At 39.7% G+C, this 20,018-nt stretch overlaps 1 protein-coding gene across 2 annotated transcripts in view; it reads right to left on the reverse strand.

The window, feature by feature from the left end:
• Positions 1 to 71: 71 nt before the first annotated feature.
• Positions 72 to 20,018, reverse strand: part of AK4 (adenylate kinase 4) — a 49,766-nt gene continuing 29,819 nt past the window's right edge. For both annotated transcript variants that reach the window (XM_060773671.2, XM_060773673.2), the window contains exons 4-6: positions 12,011 to 12,183; positions 11,373 to 11,491; positions 72 to 8,905 (exon numbers count right to left, since the gene is read on the reverse strand). In XM_060773671.2, the coding sequence (XP_060629654.1) occupies positions 8,791 to 8,905; positions 11,373 to 11,491; positions 12,011 to 12,183 (407 nt within the window). In that variant the 3' untranslated portion in view covers positions 72 to 8,790. The remainder of the gene's footprint in view (positions 8,906 to 11,372; positions 11,492 to 12,010; positions 12,184 to 20,018) is intronic.

Raw genomic sequence — 20,018 nt, forward strand, 5'->3', positions numbered from 1 at the left:
GCTTAATTATTTTTACAATAAGAGTTCAACAGCAAAAGAGGTGAGCCATATTATACACAAATGACAAGACGTGAAGTTGAAGATAACTTTATTTACAAATGGTACTAATAGTTGTAGAATCAGGGACACTATGAAAAAAAGATCCTTCTTCTTTCTCTCTGTTGTTGGATACTTACAAAAAAAAATTCCCCCCAAAACGATTGGCCAATCAAATAATCTCTTTACTCCCAAATACACAATTGTAACAAAAATAGCATCATAAACTTTAGAAAATATATCACATTCACAGTAAAGTGCCAATATTATGAGTTAAAAGTTACAAAGATTAGAAGATTGTGATTCTTGGGGAAAGCTTAACAAGAACAAGAGAAAAAGAGTAACTTTTGGGTAGCCTTGGAGTGGGATAGTTTTTGTTCAACTATATGGACCAGAAGAGCAAAGGAATTGTTTTAAATATGTAAAAGATGAGCATGGTGTAGTGGTTTGAGCACTCTGGAGACCAAGGTTCAAATCTCCACTTAACTATTCAAACCCACTGGCTGATTTTGGGCAAGTCACACTCTCTCAGGCTCAGAAAAAAAGCAAAGGCATATCTCTTCTACGCAAATCTTGTAAAGAAAATCCCTTTAGATTCGCCAGAAGTCAGAAATGATTTGGCGGAACACAGTAATTATATATGTGTGTGTGTGTGTGTGTGTGTGTGTGTGTATGTATGTATATGTATATATGCATAATTATAATGGCCTATTATTGGTGCCATGTAAAGGAGACCTGTTGAATCATCTGGATTTATTTATGTCGGCTCTTTATTCAACAATTGATTTATCGCCATTGAGGATAGTAATTTCAAATGATTGCTTCTGTATTCTTGTTACAAATATGAACTCTGGAACTGAAATTGTGCCAGCATTTTGAAATAAAATTCTCAGACCTGCTACAGACTGCCATCAAAAGAGCATACTTAACCATGTGCATGCACAGGAATTCCCCAGTTTTGTATTCCCAACTGCAGCCCAACCTATTATCTCTGGAAGGATTTCCAACTTATTTGTATAATACTTAAATCTACTGTATATACTTGAGTATAAGCCTAGTTTTTCAGCCCTGTTTTTAGGCTGAAAAAGCCCCCCTCGGCTTATACTTGAGTTAAGATTATTTATTAGTTAACTCTGTTGTTGTTGTTACACTTATTATTTTACTCTATTTATTATTATTATTAAACTTTATTATATTTCATTTATTATTTTACTCTATTATTAGTTATTACATTTCCTTTATTTTACTCTATTATTATTATTATTATTATTATTACATTTATTATTTTACTCTATTATTACTGGAAGGATAGTAAGCACATTTACATTGAAGCAAGTTAGAATAATGGTTGAATCAGAGTTTGTCTTAAATGTTTTGTCTTAAATGACCGTCTTATGTAAATATTCAAAAACATTTAACCTACTGATGCCTCAATGTAATTGTATCGGTATCTATTTTTATTTTGAACTTGACCAGTAGCTGCTGCATTTCCCACCCTCGGCTTATACTCGAGTCAATACAGTCCCCAGTTTTTAGGTGCCTCAGCTTATATTCGGTGTCTCAGCTTATATGTGGCCACATTTTCTGGAAATCCACTACCCACGGTGAGCAAGAAGAAGGCCAAGAAGGCCAGGTCTCAAACTTTGTCTTTTAATGGCAGGAGGAAATAACCCTAACACTCCTCTGGCTGTCTCCATGAAGACTGCAGCACCCCTCTTAGTGGTGAGTGCTGTTTCTTTGCTGGAAGATCCAGCCCTTCTTCTACCTGCGGGCAAGGCGCATGTGCAGCCACCCTCAGGCCTACTGCCACATACCAAGGGGAACATTGGGGCACCAGAATCGGCAGCCTTGCAAGCGCTCCCTTCTGAGACTGCCTGGGATCTAGCAAGCACCCCTCACACTGATTGTGATGCTCAGCTTGACAGCGTTGCCTGTCCCATTCAACACTGAGGAGCAGATTGGGCACCTCTACATTATTGTCCTCCTCCTCCTCTACTGTTTGTATTGTTGGGACCGGAAACGAAGGTGCCTTTCTTGCTCCTATTCCCAATTGGGAGGGTTCTGGAGTGGAGGCAACTGCCTCCCATGCAGGGAGATTTCTGGTATATGACCCCTCAGGGTCAGTATTTTTACTTTGAGCCATCTGTCCCGTCTCCCTGCTTGTTTTTTGGACTCCCTGCTAGCTCTCTTTCTTAGGGGTTTCGGAAATGTAAGACCTTCCACTGCTCCTGTAGTTCCCGCTTGGAGTTTAGAAATTGTCCTTTCCTCACTGACAAAACCCCCTTTTGAGCCCTTAGCCTCAACAGATTTGGCTTTCCTTTCCTGGAAAACGGCCATCACATCGGCCCAACACCCCAATAAACTCTGCACTCTTAGATCAGAGGAGCCTTATCTGCGGTTTCATAAAGACAACCTAGTGCTTCGCACCAATAATGCTTTCCTTCCTCATTTCCACATATTTATTTATTAACGATACTTCTAGCTTGCCTTTTTCAAGCCAGAAGGCAACTCAAGGCAGTTCAGAGAAAATAGTCCTAACTGCCTTTTTTCAGAACTCTTCTTCATTGGAACGGACTCTACATTTATTGGATATTTGTAGAGCCCTGGCCTTTTATGTTCAGCGAACTTCAGAAATTAGGAAGTTTCCTAGACTATTTCTGAAGTATCAGAAAGATGCCAGTGGTCTTCCGGTGTCTTCACAATGCATCCCATAATGGATTGTCTCTTTGATTCGTCTAGTGTATTGTTTGGCCGGCTAGGACCCACCTGAACAAGTGAAAGATCGGTGGTGACCTCTATGGCCTTCCTGAGGCCTGGACCACATCTTTCATCTTTGTCTCTCATTATAAGCCTGATGCTTCGTCCAGGAGAGACACTGCATTTGAAAGGACACTCTTTTTCACCTCTGTGGCATGATGCCCACCAGCCAAGGTTACTAGCTTGCTAGTCTAGCATATGTGCCATTTCACAGGGACCATGAAGGAGAAGTAATGGTTGCTTACCTGTAACTGTGCTTCTCCAAGTGGTCACCTGTGAAATTTGTACATCCCCGCACATCCTCCCCACTGTTGTCATGCCTTGGTCCTTCTAGCTGCTACTCACAGCAGAGGAACTGAGTAGCCCCTCCCACTGCCTATATACTCTATGGGGAGAGTGGGCAGGGCTATTGCCTAAAAGTCTCTAAAAAGCTTTATAGAAGATTCCAAACTGATTGTGCAGACTCAGGAAATACCATATGTGCAAATTTCACAGGTAATCACTTGGAGAAATACGGTTACCGGTAAGCAACAATTGCTTCCTGTCTTCTCCTACAGTGGTTCCCAACCTTTGGCCCTTCAGGTGTTTGGACTTCAGCTCTCAGCATCCCTGCAGTTGGCCAAGTTGGCTGGACCTTCTGCGAATTGAATTCCAAAACACCTGAAAGGCAAATGTCAGGAACCACTGTGAGACAATGAGTGTGATCAAATAATGGTTCTTCCTGTTACGTGAAACACAACAGCTCTTCCTATGAGACATTCCCATCACTGATGTCCAATTCTTTGTTGTGTGTTTATGTTCAGTGCTCTATTAATTCTACACATCGCATGGTAATTTACTTTAATATCTATGGCTTACATCTCTGCATTGGTTAAAGGAAAAGTGCAAAAAGTCAGCAGCTTTTCTAAGGTCCAATACCTGGATCTTCCAGGTTGTGGTGGAGGATTAAGCTTGGCCTGTTGCCTGATTTCTAGTATAACATTTACCCTATTCTTTATGTGTTACTACAGCAACATACTCTGAAAACTCAGGTTAAATTCTTCCTTTAACAAAAAGTATGATTTGATTACACAACACAGTCTTGGAAACAGCTTTGTTACTGTTAGGAGGTGATGGAAAAGAAGTGCCCATGTGGCTGAATTACCTGCAAATTATCTGCATGGTTTCTCATGATAATACACACACACATATACACATACAGATACATACACAGTACTGCATTACAGAGATTAAAACATGACAGAAACCAAGTCATGTTTTAACAACACAAAAATGTAGTATTTAGAGAGGAGTGCAAAACAAACTCGTTTCAATTGGACAGCTGTAGTTAACTGTATTTGATCCCTTCATTTTGAGAGCTTCAGCTGACAGCAGGATAAAATAACAAACCAATAATAAAGAAGAGAATTAAACGTCTACAACAATAAATTCATTGTTATGTCCCTTTCAATCATTTCCGCCCTATAGTGACTCTATCCCAGGGTTTCTTGGCAAAATGTGTTCAGAAAAGGCTGAGAGTGTGTGACTTCCCCATGGTCACCCAGTAGATTTTATGGCTAGGTGGGGATTCAAAAGCTGGTCTCGGAAAATGTAGCCCAACACTCAAACCATGACACCATGCTGGCTTCCACTGCAGATAAAAGTCAGAGTAAAGGTACAAAATGATTGTAACATTGCTATGGGTACTACAATTTCATTGGTACACAGGAACACTCAGGGTAAATAGACGCTTCTCCATTTATTTCAGCTTTTGAGGACATCTTGATCAAGCTTTCAATCATAACTATAGGTAAGGGGTAATAGGAATGTGTTTAGAAGTAACTTCTCAGCCTGCATTTGCACATTCACAGAATCATAATTGATTCTTCAAAATCTTGTTTATCTCTGTTTGGGTAAATATTATAAGATGGTAAAATAGTGTTCTGTTGAATATGACAGATTGACTTAGCATTTAGAAACTTAGAAGTAAAAGCCTCTGGTTTCAACAAGGTTTGTTTGCAGGTAAGAACATCAGCTTAATTGTCTCTGCCAATTCTTTCTGTACAAACAGAATTTTCACTAGAAGCATTTCAACTAGGCTCTCAGACAGACACAGAGAAGATAAATGCAGGATGACTTCTAATCTCTCAACCATTTTTAAGCAATTGGGAAATAAGGATACTACTGGGTTTTGCTAGTTCCGTTGTTCAAATAGCTACTTCGGTGTCAGTCCTCAGTAGCACTGTGTGAGTGTGTGAGCTCCATTCATGCACTATAAAAGTTAGATAGAAAGTACAGGCAGTTGCCAAGTTACAAATATCCGACTTACACATGACTCATAGCTAAGAACGGGGGTGTAAGAAGAGGAAGTGAGAGAAATCTACCCATCAGAAGGGAAATCACTCCTGAAAGAGTTATCACGGGGAAAAGATGTCTCCACTAAAGCTTTATGATCAATCCTTGTTTCCACAAAAAGCCACATATTTCAAAATCCAATAATCAAAGGGACAGAAAGTGAGGTGATACAGGTACAGCCAATAAACAAACACCTCAGGGGTGTTAACCTTTCCCTATACTATCCAAAGCTTGCATATGTGTGTGTGTGTGTGTGCATGTATGTATGTATGTATGTATGTATGTGTGAGATAGGTAGCTAGGTAGGTAGGTAGATGGATGGATGGAGTTACACTTTAAAATGTCCCAACTTACATACAAATTCAACTTAAGAACAACTTACAGAATTTATTTATAACTTGGGGACTGCCTATATTTGCTTGGATAGCAGTTAATGCATTAGGGTCACTTTGCCTCCATAAAATGAGATTGTGACTCAAAAAAGATTGGGAAGTGCTGCACTACGCCATTGTCAAGATCTGGCCACACCTTTCTGAGTAAGGATGGCATACTTTTGCTAACAAATTAGCATTGAAAAAAGACAGAAATAATACATTTCAGGTTAATTCTTCCAAAGCACATTTTTCTCCCCCTTTAATAAAGTAGAAAATAAGGCACCCTGAGAAGACTTTGTTCAAGGGAGACAGATTGCAGCGCCTCTCATATATTGTAAATTCTATCAGTGCAATGCTAATCTTCCTTGGGTGGCCAGCTGAGGGAGCTTTGGATGCTACAGAAATGCCGTTCCCTTCCCTCATACAGACAGAAATCCATCACTGTGCCTACTAGCTACAGTCGCTAAACTATATTTGAAGGGTAACTTTGGATCTACTGGATGTAAATTTTGTCCAGGTTCTCATAAGGACCAGGATTTGGCTCTTCAACTATGTCAATCTGGGAGCCAGCATAGATAATTTAAACCTCCTTGATTTCAGTGAGAGATAAAAAGTTTAGCACACTAACATAAATCTACCAGGCTGCACAGTAGATCTGCCCTCACTCCAGCAAAGCACAGACTTCCTCTCTCTTTCTCCCTCTCTCCTGAAGAGGACAGAAGAGGACAGATTCAAGACCTTTAAAAAGTTCAGACAGCTTCCAAGTGTTTTTGGTTCTTTAGTATAAAAATAAACATTTTTAATTCCTAAGAGAATGCATACCTTCACTATTTTATTTACTGCATATTATGATTAAGGAAAGAAAGCAGGTTACAGAAACTGAAGGGAATTTATGAATTAGATCCAGGCCATCATTCATACGGAGCCCCGCTGAAAATAATAGGCTTTTTGCATCAATTTCAGTGGGAACGGAGTGCAACTACAGATGAGGAGAGTAGCTTGGTCATCCTCATACCCAAACACACTTTGTTACTCAGGGTTGAATCTAAAACAATAATGAACCAATATTGATTTTGATTTGCTACTGGGAATCCACAAAGTCGTTTGAGTTCCATAATGCAGAAATTGTAAGAAGGATGAATAAAGTCAGACTAGGAAGCCTGACATGACAAACTCCTCATCAGTGGACCAAGAATGAGAAGAGGTGTGTATGCTGCATTCTGGAACATAGTATCCATCAGTACTGATCAGCAAAAAGGTCCAGAAGGCCTGACCTGAACATGGGCCATGAAAAGATCAATTTAAATCATATCGGTGCTTAGAAAGTCATTTGTTCCTATTAGTAATTACACTGTTTCAAATGTAACCCATGTACTCCTCCTTGGTTTTCTGTTATTTTTCTTACTTCAGGGTAAAAAACAAACCTTAGACAATAGCACAAACTTTGAAAAAACCTTGCCAACAAGTCTGTAAAAATGCTCTTCAAAAGAAAATTGAACAAGTAACTAGAAAAATGTTATTTGTCATAGCAACAGAGCAATTGTTCTGATTTGCTCAGTTGTTTTTGAAATGGGATTTAATTGTGCTTTACTTATTTTAAAAATTGAAAGGGGAAAAAACATTGCAGGTAATTGTTGCTTGCAATACTTTATTTCCAAGATTATATTTGCAAAACCAAGTCTTTCCTGTAGCAGAGAGACATGAATTCCCCAAGAGTCAGTTTGATAAAGAAACGGATTCTCTGAAGAAAGCAGTTCAAATTCCTCTCCCTGAAAATGGAATGTTTCAGTTCAGCTGTTAGTCTAAAGTTTTATGGCAGGCATTTGGCCAATGCTCAAGTTCTGTGCACACTTAGCACTGTGCAATCCCAAATACAAAATTTCAGTAAGTGATCAACATGTGTAGTGTGTGTGTGGGGGGGGGGGGGGGGGAGGCTGTTGTTAGATTTTTTTTTATAAAATCAGAAAGTGCTTGCGCATTTTTTGTTTCAGTCTGCTGCTAGTACAGAACACAAAGCACTGTGCAAGGCAAGGAAAAGGAGAATAGGTTTGCATGGCACAGTGAGGTAATAAATGACACTTCTCTTTCTTTACTAATTATTGTATGAACAAGAAACTAGCTAAACCTTGGAAACTAGACAACCAAGAAAACTCTGCAACAAAAAACCCCCAGTTATGAAGGAAAGAAAGGATATCAATCATAAATGCAATACAATGGCAAATAGAAACCAAGCAAACACCTAACCAATTGAATGAAATCTTTGGCACAGTACAAATTACGCCTTTTTTTGCACATGTGAACTATCCTGACATGGTTTAACGTGACGATTGGGGCCCATAAATGCAGACAAAGACCTCACTTCTAAATTTTAATTTCGTTTGGATGGATTTTGGGGTGAGTTTTCATCCAAAACTGGTCAAAAGCTCTCTCCCACTTGGCCATAAGTGTAGATTTCCTGAAACCCTGAAAAAAATGACAGAAAATAGCCAAAATAGAAAGTAGAAGTGATGTCACATCACTTTCAGCTTGTTGAAACAGCATTTCAGTTCCACAGCTGTGGCAACAATGGTCTTGGGTTCTCTAGGCATATGAATATGCTGTTTACTATTATCAGATTCAAGATGCAATCATTTGCCCAAGAGACAATAGAGACAATTCTGCATGTGCAAAAAATGTGAGAAGATTGCATTAGGCTTTACCGTCAGCTTCTAATATTGTATAATGTTACAGCTATAAATCTATTAAGCAAGTAGTGCAACTATGCTTCAATTCCACACCACTGAGTAAAAAAGAATAGTTCATTCATTATACAGCAGCATTTTTGTAAGAGATATTCTTGAATGTTTGTTTTCTTTGAGAACTCAGGTGTCAATTCATCATTTATTAACTACTCTATTTATTCACTGAGTTTCCATTATACTCGTTGCATTGCAAATACATCTACTATAGTGCATGTTTGTTTTAAAATGTGGAAGATTAGATCAAGGTCATAATTTCCAAACATTCATGAATTGCACCTTTTTTTACACAGAAGTACTGGAGGGATGGAATAAACAACAGTTTCTACAGACCTGCTAAGGCATATTTGTCTCTGCATAATCAATTATAATTACTTGAAGTCCATGCACACATACAGGGTCTTTCAAAGCTGTTTCCATAGTTATTCTTCGGTAACACCAACCACGGAGAACAGATACTTTTCAAAAGGGCAGAGAACAGACAGATTACACCAGAAACAAAATCAAACCAGAATGTAATGTATCAGTTCTTCTTCCTCTTTTGGAGATGCTTAGTTTGCCTCTTCAGCATGGATTGGTGGAATCTTGTTGGACACCAAAGTATAAACATAAGGCCAGATTTTATTGGTCTCTGTTCCAGAAAATGAGTGTAGGATCCCTCTGTTTCTGAAAATGGAAGAGAAAGAAGGATTTTATGAAAACCTTAAGCACAATTCTACAAAATTATCCAAATAGATAGGACACAAAAGACACAACTATAAAACAAATGCATTGTTTAAGGCTAGCATGATCGGAATCATTGGGTTGCTGTGGCCTTGTTCCAGCAGCATTCTTCAGAGGTGCCACAGATGAAGGCAAAACATCAGGAAAGAATGCTGCTGGAACATGGCCATACAGCCCAAAAACCCACAGCAACCCAAAGTTGATTCACATTACATTTTGATGTGTTCAGCATTTTTCCTGTACAATTATTTTAACTTGTGATCAAAAGCAGCAAATAATACGCTGATTTTTTAAAATAAAAACAAGTGTGTATTCTTTTAAAAGCATAATTTGTTTTATTGAACCAGGATCCTGAAACTAGCTCTACAGTCTAGAATATGACCTTCCAGACTAATTCTTTGTAAACAAATCAACCAAACATAGTTCAAACATAAACATCCCTTCCTGCTCAGCAGCTATGTCATACCAATATGGGAAGGAATCCTGCATCATAGTTACAAATGCACAATCTGTAATTACACCTTCGTAACTGTTATGTGTTCATGATCCCTATTGTAGAATCTCATTAAGGGGCTATGTAAAGACTGTGAAAGTTATCCAGGTTCCATTTACTGGAAAGCAGTCACTGTGATCATCAGGGGTCTTTCCCCCTGTTGCCCCGCCAAACTGTTGTTCCCATCCTCCACCTCTAATACAAGTGATTTCTAGTGTGAGTGAGAAATGCAACAGATCAGCCCTCCACTTTCTGTGCAACAGGAGAACAGACCCCTGTCAATTCAACAGTGTCTGCCTGGTAACTAGAGACTGATGGGGATGTGATTCATTCTGTAGTAACATAGTATCACAGAGGAATAATTATGACTAAACACTGTAGATAGCCAGTGACTTCTTTTACACAACTATAAGATATAACATTCTACATCTACACTGTATTTTACTGCTCATGTACAGCTACCTGGAGTGCTTCTGTCTTGAGTAAAAAGCAGACAAGTCTGCACTCATATCTTCAAAAATTGATTTTCAAGTATACTATTTATTTATTTATATTTTATTTATTTATCGTGTCAGGAGCAACCAGACATTTGTATTACATTTTTAACAAAACAAACAAACGAACAGACAGACAGGCAGACAGACAGACAAAACACAAAGTTTGCAAGCTTGGTAGTTGATAAAATCTCCTTTAACCAGTATCTGGCCACTTGGAGTGCCTCTGGTGTTGCCGCAAGGAGGTCCTCCATTGTGCATGTAGCAGGGCTCAGGTTGCATTGCAGCAGGTGGTCAGTGGTTTGCTCTTCTCCACACTCGCATCTTGTGGATTCCACTTTGTAGCCCCATTTCTTAAGGTTGGCTCTGCATCTCGTGGTGTCAGAGCGCAGTCTGTTCAGCACCTTCCAAGTTGCCCAGTCTTCTGTGTGCCCACTCACTCACCCAACAAAATTATCACATTAAATAATAGTATACTTCTGGGCACACAGAAGTATACTATTATTTAATGTGATAATTTTGTTGGGCGAGTGAGCCTATTAATAAAAGACCCTCCTCATAAATGCACTGCTAAGTAACTTATCAGTAGCAGCATGACCCAGCACCAGTAGCCAAAAGTGATTCAAAAAGTACAAAAAGCACACAGACCAATATTATCTCTTCCTTGGGAGGTTTTTCTTTATAGCAAAAAAATAATTGCACTATTTACAAGAACAAAGTTTCCATTACACAAATAAAGTTCTTTATACTTTCTTCTTTGCTTCCACGCTGGGCTTCTTTATCATGCAGATAAAAAGCTTCGCTCTCACTGAGCTTCCTCACACAGGAGCTTTTAACACTCAGAAGCCTTCACACTGGAGTTTCTCTCACACAATGGCCTTCAACCTGGAGCTTCTCTCACCGAAGCTTCTCACACCAAGCCTTCTCATACTGAGGCCTTTCTCCCACTGAGACAAACTAACACTGAGGCCTTCTCTACTAACACTCTAAGGCCCTTGTCCCACAAAGACCTGTCACAGACTGAGGGCTACTAAGCTACAGGCACACCTGCTTATATTGAACTGCAGCTTTTGCTGAGACATTACATTCGTTTAACCCTTTCAGTGCTTGACTCACATTTTTGTAATTAAAAATACCTAGTTAATTTTTAGTATTTCTGACAAATTTCTCCAGCTAGAAAGGCCATAGGACATTTATTCTGAATGGAGTAACCAAACTAAAACTACCTCTTATTTTGATCAAGATAAAGAGTTATCAATAGTACAATTCCAATAACCAATGTTCAGATAAGCATGGTAGACTAGCGCCAAATAAAACGTCCAAAGAGTGCTTTTAAAATAATTTGAAAATTATAATGGCATGCCACATAATTTTTTTACTATTCTAATACACACTGGACTAATGAGAGTGAACTTCTACTCACTTGTACAATTCTATAACAGGCTTTGCAGCATCTTTGTATTTTCTTAGCCTGCCTGCAACAGCTTCAGGTTTATCATCTTCCCGTTGAATTAATGGCTCACCAGTAACATCATCGATCCCCTGTAGAACATGAGTGATGCGAAAGAAACAATAACAAAAACATGCACCCTGTGCAAGGAAAACTGAATTTTAAAAATCAGTCATGTAGGAAAAAAAATCTTATCTCTGTCCTAATCATTTTATAACAGGGGTTCTTAACCATGGGTCCATAGACCCTTTGAGGGTTCATGGAAAGATTTGAAGGGGTCCATAAGCTTGGATGGAAAAAAAATCAACTTTTTATCTTTATTTTCTCTAGGTATTTTCTTCACTTCTGAATATATGCAATAAATTACACTAGCATTCATAAAGACAACATCAACATTAATTGGGATGTTTTAAAATGTTCATAATTCATAAAAAAGATTAATACACATTTTGTCCACTCTTCTTACTTCTCCAGAACGTGCATTCTTTTTGTCACGAGTCTGGTTGAAGTGGCATTTTATGAATCATTATAAGCAGAAATCATTTTCACATATTGATGAGCTATCTTCCTCTTTCCCAATTACATTGATATACCAGGACTTATGCTCTCACTTGCACATGAGGTGGATTGAATTCCATATTATATACTCTCCCACTAGCAGGGTGAATCCAACGAGCACTGAGACGGTCTTTTAGAGTCTCAAATGGGATGTTCAAACTTATCACTAGGTCCAGTTCACATATCCTGTCAAGTGCTTCAGCTTGTCCCAACGTCCTTGGAAAACCTAAAGGCAAAAGGGGAAAAATTACCCAAAAAAATGCAATGATTTTGAAAACGATCTCTTTTTTAAAAAGGAAGTACAAGCCAAGTATCTCTTATCTGAAATGCTTGGGACCAGATGTAGTTGAAACTTAATTTTTTTGGACAGCCTAAACACACCATTCATTTATGTTTCATATATACCTTATATATAAGTTTGAATTTTTTGCACCAATTCCCTCCCTTTTTTAATGAAGCATAATCTCAAAGACCCCTTGGGAGCTCCCAGTGGCGCAGTGGGTTAAAGTACTGAGCTGCTGAGCTTGTTGATCGAAAGGTCGCAGGTTCGATTCCGGGGAGCGGCGTGAGCTTCCGCTGTCAGCCCCAGCTTCTGCCAACCTAGCAGTTCGAAAACATGCAAATGTGAGTAGATCAATAGGTACCGCTCCAGCGGGAAGGTAACGGCGCTCCATGCAGTCATGCCGGCCACGTGACCTTGGAGGTGTCTACGGACAACGCTGGCTCTTCGGCTTAGAAATGGAGATGAGCACCACACCCCAGAGTCAGACATGACTGGACTTAATGTCAGGGGAACCTTTACCTTTACCCAATCTCAAAGATACACACACACGTGGGGATGGGACAAGGGTTGCTGATTTCAGAAACACCTTAACCAGCTCTGGATAGACTAATTAGGATGTTTTCCACATCAAAGCATCCAAGAATTAAGTTTTCTTGAATAATCAGAAAAATATTTTTGTCTCGTGTATAATATGACCCAGTAAATACTGAATGTTATTTTATGCACCCAGAATTCAAATTCTGTTAAATTAATACTATAGTGAATTCATACACTCAAAAAGAACACCTTAAATGCTGGACCATTCTAACAACCACCATGTCGGACTACACAGAGAAGCCACTGAAATACACAAGCATGTGGACAATTTCAACAAAAAGGAGAAAACCATGAAAATGAACAAAATCTGGCTACCAGTATTTAAAAAAACCTCTAAAATCAGAACAGTAAATAAAGAACAACACTAAAAAAACAGGGGGATTCCAGAGAAGAAAAAAATCAGGGCTAGCTAATCACCTCCCAACAAAAGATTCCCCCAGGCAGGAAGCAGTCAAGCTTTGAAGCTGCAAGGCTATTCAATGCAAATCAAGGTGATCAATTGAAACATTCACACTTGCCTCAAACAGACAAGAGTTCTTTCTCCCACCCTGGACATTCCACAGATATATAAACCCCACTTGCCTAGTTTCCAACAAACCTCACAACCTCTGAGGATGCCTGCCATAGATGTGGGTGAAACATCAGGAAAGAATGCTTCCAAAACATGGCTGTACAGCCCGGAAAACCCAGTGATTCTAGTCATAAAAGCCTTCGACAACACATAGACCAACTTAACATTACCTTTCCTCACAACAAAGATCTTTAATATAAAATGTATTAGATGAACCCTGCTGGATCAGGCCAAAGGCCCATCTACCATCCTGTTCCATACAGTGACTCATTAGATAACTAGGAAAAGCCTGCAAGGAAGGCTTAAGAACAACAGCTGCCTCCTCTTGTTTCCTCACCAACTGCTTTCTATACAGCAAGTGCAAATTTTCAAGGCATTTTCAAGGCAGGCTGGAAATGAGTTCTGCCTGAAACTCAAGCAAGGTGTTTGTGAGTCACCATTGACAATAATGTGCTAGGTGGACCACCAGTCTGACTCATTCTCATGCAGCTTTTTATGTTCTTGAATCTTAAATATTACTCAGGCTCTGGATGGTCCCCATAATTTTCCTCAGATGAAGCACTCTGAGCATGCGTGGAAGTGGGTTCTCTCCTTGTGTATCAAATGGTTTGGCTCAAGTCTAACTAGGCAAAGCTGTTCTCAACTTTGTCCTAATAAATTCAGGACCACTTCATACATCTAATTTCTGGAGTATCCAAGATGAATCACATTGGCTTGGTTTTTTGCTCAAAGTATACATTCTGAGGCTAGTCCATGTTTGCTTCTGTAATCAAGAGAGAAAAGTAACTACCTGAATGCGATTTTCCTGCTTCTTGGCAGGGGGTTGGACTGGATGGCCCACAAGGTCTCTTCCAACTCAATGATTTTATGAATCTACCTCTATGTCGGAATCAGTAATGGACAACTCCATGGGAAGATCATTCTCACCCTTGTACAGCCTAGTCAGTGTTTTTCAACCTTCCTAATGCCGCGACCTCTTAATACAGTTCCTCATGTTGTGGTGACCCCCCAACCATAATATTTTTGTTGCTACTTCACAACTGTAATTTTGCTACTATTATGAACTGCAATGTAAATATCTGATATGCAGGATGTGTTTTCATTCATTAGACTTTGTCATTTGGGAGTTGTAGTTGCGCACTGCTAATGCAAACAACAATGGGCCAAATGTAGCATGCATACCTGATATGCCCAAATTTGAATACTGGTGGATTTTGAGGGGAATTGGCCTGGACATTTTGGAATTGTAGGTACTGAGATTTATAGTTCACCTACAATCAAAGAGCATTGGAATTGAACCAAAATTGGCACACAGAACTCCCATGACCAACAGAAAATACTGGAAGGGTTTGGTGGACACTGACCTTGAGTTATGGAGCAATGGTTCACCTCCATCCAGAGAGCACTGTGGACTCAAACAATGATGGATATGGACCAAACTTGGCACAAATACTCAATATGCCCAAATGTGAACACTGGTGAAGTTTGGGGAAAATAGACCTTGACATTTGGGAGTTGTTGGGATTTATAGTTCATCTACAATCAAAGAGCATTCTAAACCCCACGAATGATAGAATTGGGCCACACAGAACCCACATGACTTCCCACACAGAATCCACATGACCAAAAGAAAATACTGTGTTTTCTTATGGTCTTTGGCGACCCCTCTGACACCTCCTCGTGACCCCCCCCCCCCCGGGGTCCCAAACACCAGGCTGAGAAATACTGGTCTAGTGTCTCATTTTTACCTACGCTGCAGGAAATTCTGGGGCAAAAGGAAACAAAGTATGCTGTTTTGGATAGTTTATAATGTTTTAGGTGGAATCATCGAATCATAGAATCAAAGAGTTGGAAGAGACCTCTTGGGCCATCCAGTCCAACCCCCTGCCAAGAAGCAGGAATATTGCATTCAAATCACCCCTGACAAATGGCCATCCAGCCTCTGCTTAAAAGCTTCCAAAGAAGGAGCCTCCACCACACTCCGGGGCAGAGAGTTCCACTGCTGAATGGCTCTCACAGTCAGGAAGTTCTTCCGCATGTTCAGATGGAATCTCCTCTCTTGTAGTTTGAAGCCATTGTTCCGCGTCCTAGTCTCCTAGGAAGCAGAAAACAAGCTTGCTCCCTCCTCCTTGTGGCTTCCTCTCACATATTTATACATGGCTATCATATCTCCTCTCAGCCTTCTCTTCTTCAGGCTAAACATGCCCAGTTCCCTAAGCCGCTCCTCATAGGGCTTGTTCTCCAGACCCTTGATCATTTTAGTCGCTCTCCTCTGGACACATTCCAGCTTGTCAATATCTCTCTTGAATTGTGGTGCCCAGAATTGGACACAATATTCCAGATGTGGTCTAACCAAAGCAGAATAGAGGGGTAGCATTACTTCCTTAGATCTAGACACTATGCTCCTATTGATGCAGGCCAAAATCCCATTGGCTTTTTTTGCCACCACATCACATTGTTGGCTCATGTTTAACTTGTTGTCCACGAGGACTCCAAGATCTTTTTCACACGTACTGCTCTCGAGCCAGGCGTCACCCATTCTGTATCTTTGCATTTCATTTTTTCTGCCAAAGTGGAGTATCTTGCATTTGTCACTGTTGAACTTCATTTTGTTAGTTTTGGCCCATCTCTCTAATCTGTCAAGATCGTTTTGAATTCGAATTCGAATGTATTGGGGGACCCAAAAGGCCACAAAATGGGGTTTGTTGGCTGCATGCAGCTAGCAAATAGTCCTTCTTTATCTTTGGTTTTTGTAAAGATTACAAGCCAGAAAACGAACCAAGGTGGTGAAGCAGGAGGAAAACTATAGAGTACTGACATTCCTTGCATAAATGCACACTTTCTTCTACAAGCAGCTTTGGCTAGATCTTTTCCAAATATCAAGAATTACTGTAAGAGGGAGGTGAGACTTTCATGTCATTCATACAGTAACAACGCGATCTTTTACAGATGTGCCACAAGCCACGAACACCAGCTTCTGGGACTGCAGGTCAACACTGGTTTCTTTATGTAGGAGAACAGAAACACAACATAATCTTGGCAACAATTTATTTCCCCTCCCACAAACTGAGTTTTTTAGAAAAAGAAATTATAAATTCATTCAAACCATTTCTTCATGTTACTCTACTCTGAAACTGCAATTTAACTTTTGGGGGCAGGGAGGCGAAGAGATGAGGAAAATACTGAACGAACATAAGCATTAGACGAAGAGCTGTGAGTTAGAGTAATACATTCTGCCCCAATATTTGGAAGCAATATGTGAAAAAATGATTTACTACCCATGATATGTAAAGCAGTAACTATTAAAGTTGTTGTTTTTTGATATTACAAATTCAATAAATATGAACACCTTGGCAAAAACTGCCGTTTTTATTACTCCAGAGGTAATTTATGGCATTTGGAGATTTTTTGGTTGTTTTTAATTCAATTTTCCTACATTAAAAATTAATGTACCCATAATGTGCTATAATGCAATTTTTTTCGTGTCAGGAGCGACTTTGGAAACTGCAAGTCGCTTCTGGTGTGAGAGAAATGGCCGTCTGCAAGGACGTTGCCCAAGGATGCCCGGATGTTTTACAAAACATCCTGTGGGAGGCTTCTCGGGTGTCCTCGCATGAGAAGCTGGAGCTGACCGATGGGAGCTCTCCCCACTCCCCAGATTCGAATCGTCGACCTTTTGGTCAGCAGTCCTGCCAGCACAAGGGTTTAACCCATTGCGCCACCAGGGGCAAAATGCATTTATTTATTCAAATACTCCCCTATAACAGTAACATTGCAAAAGACACAATAACTTTTAATACTAATGTTTTCAAGCTCTCTCTTGGTCAACCCATAACCAGTGCTTTCTTCATATTATAGCAATATACCTTACATACAGCTTCTGTTCTTGAACCCATCAAGTGCATCAATTCTTAGAAATCCCATTGACCTCATTTTTTGATCTGCGTTGGTATGGCAACAGTGAGACAAGGATTCATGAATGTCTAGTTACGGCCTCTCAGTATCTAGGATATCAAATTACTTATCTGGCATCTAAGATAAGAACTGTATGCCAGGTTTTAATAAAGATATTTCACTGACAGAGCTGCTTCTATCAACAGGATCAGGAGGAGAGCACTCCTTCCTCCTCCCTACAGCTTTCCATGCACCCTCAAAAACTGTCCATATCTAGAAAATCTTCCAGAGCAGGTTCTGGAATGGCATAGAGGGCTGCATGAGAAAGAGGAGGGAAAGAATGTCCCATCACACTTTCTGATGGTTCAATATGCACAAATGTAAATATTATATACAATATCCTTCGGGCTATGTGTATAAAGAATATATGAAGCATACATGAATTTTGTGTTAAGAGTTGGGTCCCATCTCTGATGTACCTTATTCTGTACATATATGCAGATATTCCTAAATCCCAAAAACCTAAAATCTAAAAGACTTCTGGTCCCAAGTGTTTTGAATAAGTGGTATTCAACTTGTGTCTTCATCAAGGATGAAAAATGGCTCATGCTACTTTTAGCACATTCTCTTCTGTGCAATATTCAGTTTAAAAGCCTAACCATCATTCGGAAGGAATGGACAGCCTGGTTCCTAAGATCCTTAGAGAAATAATATAGGAAATAATTCTTTGCTGGTTCATATTACTTATGCATATTTCAGTTACTTCTGTAACTATCCCATATATAGTGGAGTCCAATTTCTCCGACCTTCGCTTATCCGACATTCCATCTCATCCGACGCCCCCCGTTTTCCTCCAGCAATTCCCCTTTAATTAAAGGAGCGCTCCCCAACTCTTTCTCCATTCCCAATAAGTGAAAAGGGCAAGACAAGGAGGAGGAGAGAGGAAAGGGGGGAAAGAGGCAAAAGTGGAAGCGGAAGCATCCCCCCTCCTTCCCTCTGTAATTTCCACACTCCTCTTCTGCATCCGGGAACTTCCTGCTGACCTGCTCTAAGCCCTAAAACGTTGCCTTGCCTTAGCTATTTGAATCCCTGTTGTTAGTATTCTAGGTGTCTAGTGCCGCATCAGACGAGTAACAGTAGGAGACTCCGTATTATCCGACATTTTCATTTATCCGACATTCTGCCAGCTCGTTTATGTCAGGTAAGCGAGACTCTACTGTAGTTCCAAATTCTTCAGGATTTGCCACATGCACTGAGGTTCGCAAAGCAAATCTAATTTCCTTGAAAGGCTTTCCATAAAAGACACATTTTTTCTTTCTTTAGCTCTGCTTCAATATGGAGTCAGGGTTTACACACTCAGACAGTACAGTGTGCAACAGTACATTGCCTTAGGTTCAAATTATCTGCATGCCCAAAAATACCATTTAAAACGTGAAATGAACCATTTTAATGCAGTCCCTTTTTTTTTAAGTGAAGATGAAAATTAGCACAAGTGAGACATAGCTTCCATCATTCACTGCACAAAGATGAGACTGCTATAAGCAATTCGTCTTGGCTCTGTTCCTTCCCTCCTACTTACCAGTTGGTACTTGTCGCACTTCGGCAACACGCAGGGAGCACACTGTTTTATGAAACAGAAGGCTAATCGACAAAGAGTCTCTCTGCTTAGTCACGTCTCTGAGAAAAGTGAGGGTTGGTAGGGTGCTTGTGGGCTTCTTCCCACTTGGAAAGATAGACTAAAAGTTTGCATTGCTGTTTTCAACCTCTATATGACTCTACTCACAACTCAAAGCACCAGTGCTTACCTTCAACGTTCTAAACCGTGTGGGGCCTAATTATCTGAACAATTGCCTTCCCCAACATAAGCCTCTCTGATCACACAAGAAATGGAAATCACATGGCTTTCCAGATATTATTGGACTGTAATATCCAGCAGCCTGAGGCAGCGTAGCCAAGGAAAAATGCAAAAAGACATAGCCCATCATTACCTGGGTAGGTCACATGATTCCGGTCTCCATAGTTAAATTCTTTACCATCTTAGTTACAAGGTTGGAATAGCAAATATTCTCACTGGTAATGCACAATTCTTGAATGAATTTTCTCTTGCTGACTACTCTGATATCCATTCAGAGCCAGTTTTCCTAGGCTTTTAAACCTACGTTTAGTATGCTTTTCATGCTCCTCTCTCCCATTTTGTTTTATTATGTATTTTGCCATTAATCATTATTATATTCACCTTCTTCAAACACTATTCTGAAAATATCTTGTTGAAGATCAGCATACTAAACATTGAATACGTCTGTTTCCTGAAATTAATACAAGCACAAATACTAACTGTGTATTGTAATCAAGCCCAAAGAATACCAAGATGGCCTAGACATCTTTGCCCCAATAATGTTCTCCTGATGCTTTGAATGACAATACCCATAAGTTCCAAAACAGTATGATTGCTGTCATAATCTGAAAATGATTAGAAAGGACGTATCTCACATCTGCAAGGATGCCAAGTTTCTGAAGTCTAGTTCTGTCCATCTTCTGTCCACATTTCAATAAATGTAACCTTAGTGACAGGAACTCAAGACCTTTTTAGATCAGTGTTCACTGTTCACAATTGTCAAAATTTTAACTATGAATTCGTTATCCCTCAATGGTCTCAGGATGCTTTCACATGACTCTTCACTCCACCAACAATTTCTACAAATATTGGAATTGCTCA

Source organism: Anolis sagrei, chromosome 4 (genome assembly GCF_037176765.1).
Source record: "Anolis sagrei isolate rAnoSag1 chromosome 4, rAnoSag1.mat, whole genome shotgun sequence".
Lineage (NCBI taxonomy): Eukaryota > Metazoa > Chordata > Lepidosauria > Squamata > Dactyloidae > Anolis > Anolis sagrei.